We start from the raw sequence: 11,547 nt of genomic DNA, 5'->3' as shown, positions 1-11,547 counted from the left end.
TTTATTTAATTTTATTTTATCTTATGATTATGCTTAGTAACATCTTAAATACTCATTACAATATTCCATGTACTGACCACATACTTTACTTTGCGTTACATACTTTTATGATGTAGATTCAGACATTCATTCCCAGACTCGTGGCTAGACAAGTAATGTGAAGTATATATGCATATACCTTTGTTAGTATTTAATTTCTCCATACAATAATAATCACCTATAATTCAAGGGTAAATTTCACAAATGATCACGTAACTATCATATTTTCTCCACAAAAGTCACTTAACTATCATATCTAACACAAAAATCACACAATCAAAAATACCAACTTACGGATGAATAACTCATCTCTTACTCCGACCCAACCCGACCCAAAACCCATACGAAGAAAGTAAATAACATGCCACAGCAGAACTAGACTTGTCTTCAGTTAGCATATAAGGTTTGTCTGCATCAGTCTGCTGCAACATCACTTGCCATAAAATGCAAATTGCCTAGAAAGCTTCACCCTACCCCGCAAGACAAAAAACAATGCTATCTATGCGCGATTATGACATTCATCTCTCAAAGCCAAGTCTCTAGCAGCTTCATTGGCTTCTTCATACACGTGATAAAATGCACAAGTTATATGTTTTAGAAAGGCAAAAATTTCTTTCAACCTGCACATGGTTAGTTCATTTGGCTCAGGTTGACCATTAAGATATTGGATTAGTATAACGTTATCGGACTCCACCATCAACTTCTGTGCCTTCGGCTTTCCTTCAACACATCTGACTAATCCATTCCTCAAGGCCTCCAGTCCAGCAATCACATTGTCATTAGCATCAATGGTACCACTATACTTACCTAAACAAATTCCAGTATCATCTTGAAAAACGCCACTAAATCGTCCTGGCTGATCACCTTCTGTACCGATCCCATAAATGTTTAGCTTAATCCAACCTAAAGGAGGAGGAACCGAGTTGCATCTTAAATGACGAGGCCCGCGATTTTCCCCAAGAAATTGCGCAAATCCCTCACTAGACATGTCGCTTTGCATAATTTCCAAAAATACTTCTTCAAGATACCTGCTACAGGAAATTTGAAAGTACATCTTTAGGGATGCAGTACACCTTACCCCTCCTATGGTTACTTCAGCTCACCTCTATCACTCTGTGGTTTCCTCTAAGCAAATAATTTCAAAGTATTTTGCATAATTCAACCAAAACAATCGAGATTCTCCAACTAACACTTAAAAACCTTGTATGTCTGAAGCATATCTTATCACGAGGGGAAATAAATGAAACAATCATACACAGAGAGAGAGAGAGAGAGTAAAGGATAATGAATGAGCTAACTCTGGATAAAAGAACTGTATTCAATAACAAATGGAAGGTTTGGTATCTAGTCTCACATCTAAGTACCTTTGCCAATCCAACCAATGTCGATCTCCTCCACTTCTTTCATATTTTGTAATCTTAGTCACTGAATCAGTAACAACAAAATAAATTATGTTCAGTGCAAGTGTCATGGACCAACCAATAAATTCTCCAAGTTGAATCAAGATAGAAAGAGATCCAGTACCAGGGAGTGATGTTTCCATGTTAACGTTGGGACCGACATCAAAGAAACGCCAAGAAAATCTTGAGAACACATTAGTATAGATCTCCTCATGACTAGTTTTTATGTCAAACTCTGTTGTGAAGGGGAGAATTCTCTCTACGCGATGTGATGTTTCTCCATTCTGATTACATGATGAAATATTGGTCAGCAAATAGCGAAATGAGTTTGTCAATAGAAAAATCTGGTTAATACAAGACGAAGACCAATTTGCTCCCAATAGGTTGCCGATAAGCCAATAACTAGGAAGTGGCATGTAGAACATTGTTGGTCTCCGAACTTGCCTCTTACAATTTTCATCAATGGTCAACATCTCAACATCCAGTTTTCTGAAAACTAGCATGTCAGCTGGAGACATTAAAGGATCATATACTTGTATATTGCCAATCCAATTGGAAATATCTTGTTTAAGTAGGAGAACTACGGCAAGCTGAAACTGTGAATGGAAACTATATTCCATGCTTCCCAAAGCATAGATTACCACCTGAACATGTGAATGGGAACCTAAAAGGCGAAACAAACATTGTTGAAAAGTTTCATTGTGTTCGAGATCGAAGCGCATTCCAGCATACAATTCAGAGTTCTCGACATTCTTCTTCATCAGTTCAATCTCTTTAAGCAGCCTTTCTGCCTCATCTTGTATGTGAAAATAAACATTGGACTCCATATTCTCATCGCAATTCATCTTTGCACCCCAAGTCTAGATTAACGTTGGACTCTAGCAATTTACACACTATTTGGAACAGCTAATAATGCAGCTACTCTCTCTCAGGGCCGACTCAACAACATTGGAGGCCTAAAGCGAAACTGAAGAGAGGGGCCTTAATATTTTATTTTTTTCATCATATATACTTTTATTTAAAATCTATTTTTCTAAATATTTTAGATGCGAAGTCATTAGATACTGTTTTATAATCAATTTATTTTAATAATTCTTTTTCAAATGGTAATATAGCTAATATGTTCAATCTCTCTTGACACATTGTTGATCTTAAAGAAAATTTAATACTTCTTTCAGCTGATGCAACGGTTACAAGAACTGTTAACAGTATTATAAGTAATATGTGTATTTGGAAAAGAATCAAGTCTTTTTATTTGATTGAGTATCTTCATTAGATCATTATAATCTTCTACTTGTATTATTTCTTTTAACACTTTTAATTCAAAAAATAAATCTAAACCATCTATTACATGTTAAAGAAAGTTCAAGGTTAAGACAATATTTTTAAAATTCTCATCATCTAGTGATCTCAATATTTTACCACTAAATAAGAAATCAAAAATATTTCCTTATGCTTCAATTGGTTCAAATCTATGTTGAAGTGAAAAAATAGTTTGATCTACCCTACATATATAAAACAATAAACTCTAAAAGATTCTTCAAGGGACTTAATGATTTCGCTATCTATATTTTCATCAAATTGTTTCTTACGAAATTCAGGTTTACTTTCATCTCATATGCAATTTTCTTAGCAGAAATCATAACACTCATAGTACATATAATTTATTTTTACAAAAAAATATATATATATAAGTAATTGTTTTTTCAAAAATGGGGGCCTCAAAATATATGGGGCCCCAAGCGATGGCTTTAGTGGCCTAGGGGTTAAGACGGCCCTGCAGTCTCTCTTGTGTCCTGGAGTTAATATAAACCTGTAAGTGTAGAACTTAAAGTACAAAATCGCTACAAGAATGCATTTCTCATTATCTGCAAGTATAGAACTCAAACGAACAGAATTGCTAGCAGGCTAAAAGTAGCTCATCACCTAGAAAAGTTTTTACTCCACACTGTTAAGAGTACACTTGTTGCACATCAAATGCTGCATGTTTGAAGCCACATAGATATTTAGAGAAGCAACTCATTTATGACTTGTGGGGTATAAGAGGAAAATGAACATTCACCTCTTTCTTTAGCCCATCATTAAGTTCAAAAACCAAGTTCTTCTAAACTCAACTTCTTCCATTTAGGAGCATTCTTTATTCAAAACCAATCAAGCTGGACTTACAACAATTAAGCACGAATACAAGCTCTTCTGAACTCAATTTCTTCTATTTAGGTGTGTCCAGTTACCTACTTCAACTAACACTACAAATTCACAAAAAACCTTGTACTAATGAAAATTGAAACCCTGAAGTGCCAAATCACAATGCAAAGAATAAACCTGAATTTCATTTTTTAGGATCTCCTCTTCCCATCTAAACTATTCAGGAGTCTGTAATTCAGCTGGATACACTAATCAATAAGCAATTCAACTGCCGCAACAAACTTACTCTACTGGACCTCAAATGAAGTGGCAATAAAAGAACTTGGAAGTATACCTCTCTACGATAGAGAATTTATTCTTACCCTATAATAAGGATAGACATAATTATTTGACCTTCCTAACAGGTAAATTCATAGGCATCTACTTCTATTTTGGCGAAGAATATTTTTATGCCTGAAAATCAGGTTACAAAATTTTACCGCTAAGGGGCTACAACAGCGATAACAACATACCAAGAGGGGTTTGGGCAGTGTAGATTGTATCCAGACCTTACCTTACCTCATAGAGGTAGAGATGATTCTTCCGAACTACCCTCGGCTCAAGTGCAACAAATCAAAGAAGTTATGGAAATACAACAGTGAAGAAAACATGTCAATTAATAAGGAAAACAGTTAAAGAGCATTCAATAAAAAGCGAAATAACGCAGTAACTGAAAAGGAGCCTATTAATATCACCTATCAAATGACAAATTAGTTTCTACATAGACAAATATATGAAAAAACAGATGATTATAGGGCGATGGAAACGCAGAAAGAAATTGTAGATCCTCCAGTCGAATTTAGACAATTACTGTTCCGAATATGAATTAACGGAATCCTCACAGAACACATTCGACTTAATTTTACAACCTGTGAGGAATAAATACTCCAAATATAAGAGTAACAGAGGATATACTTACAGCAACAATCACCGAAAGTGTGGAAATGTGCCTCGAGTCGCAATTGAAGTCACCGCTGACCACACACCACCAGCACCACCGTCATATCTATATGAATGTATGCGAAGGCGGCCTTCAAATCAAGTCTTTTTCCGCTTCCACAAAATTCAATCAAACAAAATTTATACTAAAAAAATTGAGAATAGTGAGCTCTACCAGGAAAACAGAAGTGCACTTTACCTGCAGAGCCGTCTTAACCCCTAGGCCACTAAAGCCATCGCTTGGGGCCCCATATATTTTGAGGCCCCCATTTTTGAAAAAACAATTGCTAAGAAAATTGCATATGAGATGAAAGTAAACCTGAATTTCGTAAGAAACAATTTGATGAAAATATAGATAGCGAAATCATTAAGTCCCTTGAAGAATCTTTTAGAGTTTATTGTTTTATATATGTAGGGTAGATCAAACTATTTTTTCACTTCAACATAGATTTGAACCAATTGAAGCATAAGGAAATATTTTTGATTTCTTATTTAGTGGTAAAATATTGAGATCACTAGATGATGAGAATTTTAAAAATATTGTCTTAACCTTGAACTTTCTTTAACATGTAATAGATGGTTTAGATTTATTTTTTGAATTAAAAGTGTTAAAAGAAATAATACAAGTAGAAGATTATAATGATCTAATGAAGATACTCAATCAAATAAAAAGACTTGATTCTTTTCCAAATACACATATTACTTATAATACTGTTAACAGTTCTTGTAACCGTTGCATCAGCTGAAAGAAGTATTAAATTTTCTTTAAGATCAACAATGTGTCAAGAGAGATTGAACATATTAGCTATATTACCATTTGAAAAAGAATTATTAAAATAAATTGATTATAAAACAGTATCTAATGACTTCGCATCTAAAATATTTAGAAAAATAGATTTTAAATAAAAGTATATATGATGAAAAAAATAAAATATTAAGGCCCCTCTCTTCAGTTTCGCTTTAGGCCTCCAATGTTGTTGAGTCGGCCCTGTTTACCTGTCGATTCCGCTGGAGAAAGAGAGCGGTGGAGTAGGCGGCGAGATGGTGGAAAAAGCGCGCTAAAGAAGAACGAAAGGAGTGCAAGGCATTTACCGGAAAAACAAAAAAAACAAATCGTTTTATTTAATTTTTTTGAAATTTAGTTTGATCATACTTGCTTTTTTTTAAGACTTTTTAAAATTTGATTAAATCTTTACTAAAACATATTTTTTTAAAATTAGCAAACTTATCAATTTGATTAATTCATCTAAAACATACTACTAATTTTTTTTTCTAAAAGAATAATACTTCATAAGAAAATAGTTACATAATATTATAAATTAAATTTCATTACGAGCTATGATATATTATTACAAATTATTAAAAAAATCATTAATACAAAAGGTAAAATTCCAATTGATTTCTTCTTCTTTATGAAAAGAAAGAAATAGACTTCTTTTTTTTTGTACTAAATATTTATTCATTTACTTATATCTTCTGTAGTCGATCTTTCTTCAATTGGAGTTTGGACGCTGACCAATGGTGGAGTTAGATGTGAAGATGGGAATCGAAAAATTGTATTATCGTTGTAGGAAAAATAATCGTTTGATATATACATCATAAAATTATGATTTTTTTTCTTAATATAAGAGAAAACAAGTTCAAATAGGTTCTATACCCTGACAAGGTATAGGGCATCCTCTCAACTGGGGTTGTGCGTTGGACTCCATGTTCTTTACATGGTTTATGCCGGTTGTAAGAAACTCCCTAATAAAGCTACTACTAATTTTATGTACTTGTATCATTATTAAGATTTTGTAAGATATGACTTTTATACACTATTTTCGAGATGTCTTTCTTTGTGTTGCAAACAGGTTCTATACTCTGACAAGACTCTCAATGCATTGGCCAGTTGACTCAAAGTTAGATAATATGGTTTATCAAGCATGATAGTCTTAAAGGTTTTATAGTCCCTTGGAAAAATCTATCACCTTGCTATCCTTATCTACGAACTTGTGGATGCTAAACCATCACGTATACACTAGAATACTTTTAAGAGATCATATGTAGACTTTTTTTCAAGCAAGATAATTTGAAGTCGTTACTTTAATTGAAATTTTTTTCCTTGATAGCTTGAAGGTAAGTTTCCTTCAAGGTTTTTCACATCTCTTTGCATTATTCTATCCAACGATAAGGTAAATAATTTTTTCTGATAGTGTACTAGAGATCCAACTTCTCAACAACACTTATTTCTCCTCTTTATCATCAATGTTTTTGCCTTTATCATTGACTTTCAAACTACTTTTGTCACCGCTAGAAGTGACTTCATTCGTGCCACTATATTGGTTCGTCCTGGATAAGATAGGCTAGTCTCATAACTTGGATAAGTACATCATAGTGTATTTATACACTTGCAAGTTATACAAAATATAGAGAGTAATACTCTTAATACAAGATAACTATAATACTCCTAATATACTTTAACATGAACTCTATATTTAAGATAATCACTTGTCACTAAACCTTATATCTTAGTGATTTTATCTCGATCTTTAACATAGAGTAACCTATAAGAAATTCTAATGGACCTTAGAGTTTGATGAAAGATTGAACTCGTTTTATAGAGTTCAGTGTTAAATCTGATGAAATTTTAATGTCTACAGAGCTGATCGATGTCACTATCATATTTAATTAGTGAACAATGAACATCATATCCAATATAAAAATATTGTTGTCCGAACTAATGCTCCTAAAAATATACATATTAAAGTAAATTTGATACTAAAATCAATTAAAAGTTAAAACAACGGCATTCAAATCGCACTAACACGTTAGCTTAAATTTATAATTGCATAAAATTTATCTATACCAAACCTATACCCAAAATTAGTTTCTAAGGTAACAATTAATATTTTGACACAATAGTCCCAAAGTAAGTTAAATCTCTATTCTCACAATTAATAAGTACTCGTTTCTCAACCCGATAGCAATATTCATTTAAGAGATTCCCTTTTTCATCTTTGAAGACGCCACCATATCGTCCAGTCTGGTCACTCTTTTCTGTTGGGCTCGAAGGACATTTTTTAATTGACTATGATAAATCCTCCCATTTAGACTTCATAATTTGATTTTTGGAGCTTGTAAGCTTTTGTAAGATATGACTTTTATACACTGTGTTCGAGATGTCTTTCATTTATTTTATTTTATTTTATTTTATCTTATGATTATGCTTAGTGTCATCTTACATACTCATTACAATATTTCACGTACTGACCACGTACTTTTGTTGCAAACAGGTTTTATACCCTGACATGACTCTCAATGCATTGACCAGTTGGTTCAAAGTTAGATAATATGGTTTATCAAGCATGATAGTCTTAAAGGTTTTATAGTCCCGGCGGCTCTTGCATACAAAATTTGAGGCATATGCCTTAGGCCCCCAATTTTGGGGGGCCTCAAATTCTTACCAAGAATAATTTTTTTGTTATTTTTTTTATATAAAATTATATTATTTTGTTCTCCTTAACCTCATTCAAATAGAAAAAAATCAATTATTTTTCGCTAACACTCATATTATTTATCTGTTTGAACTCTTTTTTTTCAAATCTTTGATAAGGTAGAGTAATAGTCTGTCAAAAATATGAATCAATAGTCAAAAAGTGTTGAACAAAGTAAATTACAAATTCTTTTTTTATTTATTCTTAAATTTTCAAGCAATACAACAAACATATTAAAGTAGGATATATCAAGTTATCAACTTCTTGAATCAAATTCTATGATTTTAACTCTTGTTTTTATTTAAAGTTTGTCAACTTATTACTAAGAATTATGTTAACAATTCATATAGTAATGGCCCCAGTAAAAGAGTGTTTTGTAATGTTGAATTGATAAAATCTTACATAGAACTAATAATAATAAAAAAGATATTCGAAGAAATCATCTGTAAAGAAATTTTAAGCAAAAATTTACATCTAAAAAGTTAGAAAAATAATTTTTAAATAAATACATATGAAGTTTATTTAGATTTTAGGCCTCTAATTGAAATCTAAAAGTTAGAAAATTAATTTTTAAATAAATATATATGAAGTTTATTTAGATTTTAGGCCTCTAATTGAAATTTCGCTTTAGGCCTCTAATTACTTTGAGCCGCCCCTGAGTCCCTTTGAAAAAAATTACCACCTTGCTATCCTCATCTACGAACTTGCGGATGCTAAACCATCACATATATATGCACTAAAATACTTTTAAGAGATCATATGTAGACTTGTTTCCAAGCAAAATAATTTGAAGTCGTTACTTCAATTGAAATTTTTGTCATATAACTTGAAGGTAAGTTTCCTTTAAGGTTTTCCACATGTCCTTTGAATTATTCAATTCAACGAGAAGGTAAATGGTTTTTTCTGATAGTGTATCAGAGATCCAACTTCTCAGCAACACATATTTCTCCTCTTTATCATCAATGTCATTGACTTTCAATCTACTTTTATCATCTCCTTTGCATAGTGCTTTGTTTACAGAGTACATCATAGTGTATTTATACACTTGCAAGTTATACAAAATATAGAGAGTAATACTCTTAATACAAGATAACTATAATACTCCTAATGTACTTTAACATGAACTTTATATTTAAGATAATCACTTGTCACTAAACATTATATCTTAGTGATTTTATCTCGATCTTTAGAGGTCGTTTGGTGTGAAGGATAACTTCAAATAGTCCTGGGATTAAGTTATATTGCCACTTAATTTATTGTTTGGTTGTCAAGTCCGGGATAACTTATCCCGGGATTAATAATTAGTACCGAGATAAGTTATCCCTTCCCTTGAGTGGTATAGTAATCCCAGGATAAAATGAGTAAATGACAAAAATATCTCTTTCAACACTTTTTATACATTACTTTCCACATTCATGAAGGGTATTTTTGTAAACATATATGTTGTTCTTAAGATTTATTATTTTGAATACAACAAACCAAACACTCAATAAAAAATAATTTTAGCATAACTTATCCCATCATAACTAAACCCAACTAATTCCATCTAATTCCATCATAACTAATCCCATCATAACTTGAATTCAAACCAAACGACTCCTTAACATAGAGTGACCTATAAGAAATCCTAACGGGCCTTAGAGTTTGATGAAAGATTGAACTCGTTTTGTAGAGTCCAGTGTTAAATCTAATGAAATTTTAATGTCTACAGAGTTGATCGATGTTATTACAAAATTTAATTAGTGAACAATGAACATCGTATCCAATATAAAAATATTGTTTTCCAGAACTAATGCTCCTAAAAATATATACATATTAAAGTAAATTTGATACTAAAATCAAGTAAAAAGTTAAAACAACGGCATTCAAATCGCACTAACACGTTAGCTTAAATTTATAATTGCATAAAATTTATCTATACCAAACCTATACCTAGAATTAGTTTTTAAGGTAACAAGTAATATTTTGACACAATAGTCCCAGAGTAAGTTAAATCTCCATTCTCACAATTAATAAGTTTATTAATGTAGTGTATGTGTTTTGTACGAGTGTTTCAGGTCAATCAATAAAATTATTAAAAAATAATAATTGATGTTAAAATAAATGGCATGTCTGTATAAATGATAAGAATTTCATATAGGAATGTTAAAAGTTATTTAAAAAAGACCGAACATCTTTCAATAATATTTTAATTCTTTTATTTATTTATTTTGTTTACCGTAAGATTTATATAAGATAAAAATATTTATTCTAAAGACTTAAATATTAGGATTTTTAATACTACATTGTTCAAATAAAAAAATATCAGGAGTTTTTACCTAATATAAATAAGTAAAAGATCTAATAGCTATATCTTTAATTAATTTTAAAGTCTTCAATATTAGTATAATAATTAAGTTCCAATTATTAATAAATAGATAATTTAGTGTAGGCATTTTGCACGTGAATTTTACATCTATTGTTTTAAAAAGGTAAATAAAATTATAAGAAGAAATTATACAAGATATGGATATAACTGGCATCGAGATAAATGCAACATATATTTAAATGAAAAAATAAATATTAGAATAGTTGAATTCAAAATAATTGAGTGTCTTTTGAACCTACAAAGACAAATTATTTTAGTTTATGTTGTATCTGACCTAGTAGCTAAGTTGAATTTTGGGAATGAACACATATTGAAAGCGCTCTGGATTTTTTTATATTTCAAACCTGAGCTATTTATTAAAACTTTGAAACTCTCTCTTAGTTATGATTTTTGTATCGATCTTTACTTTCATTATTGCTTCATGCGTCATGTCTCTGACTTGCACTCTATTTACTTAACCTGAAATTTTTGTATTCTAGTGTCTCTCTCCAATCTTCGAGTCAATCGTTATTTTCACCGCGTATCTTATAATTCAATACTATATCATCTGCAAATAACATGCATTGTTGTCTATCAGACAAAAAAAACCGACGAAGAATTGATGCTATCAACAGAATAATCTCTCTTACACAATTCTATTATTATTCTCAATTTATAGAAGTACAAAACTTTTTTATATAAGAAAAGAATTTTTCAAATATGAAATATTTTTATTTTTCTTCTATAAATTATTTACTAATATTAAAAATATTAATTCCAAATAAACTAAACACATTCGATTACTTTACCTAAATATGATTTATTTATTTTTAAAAATCAACTATAATATTTTTGAAATAATCAACGGTCGTAATTTAGAAGAATTGGCCCCCTTTTTATTTCTTTCTCTATTCTTCTATATATAGCAAGTCAATGTTAAAAAGAAAAGAAAATTTGTTATTATTATAGTAAACAATAATATCTTATCTTTTGTTTTCTTTGTAGGTGCAAACATAAAATGATTTTTCAATTCTTACATGTTAGGATTTTTTAATCTAAAGGGGAGTCCTTTAATGAATTCAAACAACATTTTCAAAATCTTGATATTTTTAATATAGACTCGGATTGTGACAGATAAATCGAAAATAGAAAAATATATTTC

The 11,547-nt window shown here is 30.7% G+C and overlaps 1 protein-coding gene across 1 annotated transcript; it reads right to left on the bottom strand.

Annotated features, from left to right (window-relative positions):
- Positions 1 to 538: 538 nt before the first annotated feature.
- Positions 539 to 2,284, bottom strand: LOC125835679 (uncharacterized). The gene is made up of 3 exons (XM_049514788.1): positions 1,564 to 2,284; positions 1,404 to 1,428; positions 539 to 1,067 (listed from the first exon to the last, which is right to left on the bottom strand). Exons 1-3 carry the CDS (start codon positions 2,282 to 2,284, stop codon positions 539 to 541), a joined length of 1,275 nt encoding a protein of 424 aa, XP_049370745.1.
- Between the last annotated feature and the right edge of the window lie 9,263 nt (positions 2,285 to 11,547).

This window comes from Solanum verrucosum, unplaced genomic scaffold (assembly GCF_900185275.1).
Source record: "Solanum verrucosum unplaced genomic scaffold, falcon-dt-bn FXZP01000128.1, whole genome shotgun sequence".
Taxonomy (NCBI): domain Eukaryota; kingdom Viridiplantae; phylum Streptophyta; class Magnoliopsida; order Solanales; family Solanaceae; genus Solanum; species Solanum verrucosum.
The sequence above is the reverse complement of the archived record's forward strand: the minus strand, read 5'-3'. Positions and strand labels throughout refer to the sequence as shown.

Coding starts and splice junctions, on each gene's coding strand:
- LOC125835679 (XM_049514788.1), bottom strand. CDS start 2,284: ATGAATTGCGATGAGAATATGGAGTCCAATGTTTATTTTCACATACAA. Junction 1,429..1,563: donor CATGGAAACATCACTCCCTG/GTACTGGATCTC, acceptor GAAGTGGAGGAG/ATCGACATTGGTTGGATTGG. Junction 1,068..1,403: donor CATTGGTTGGATTGGCAAAG/GTACTTAGATGT, acceptor TTCCTGTAGCAG/GTATCTTGAAGAAGTATTTT.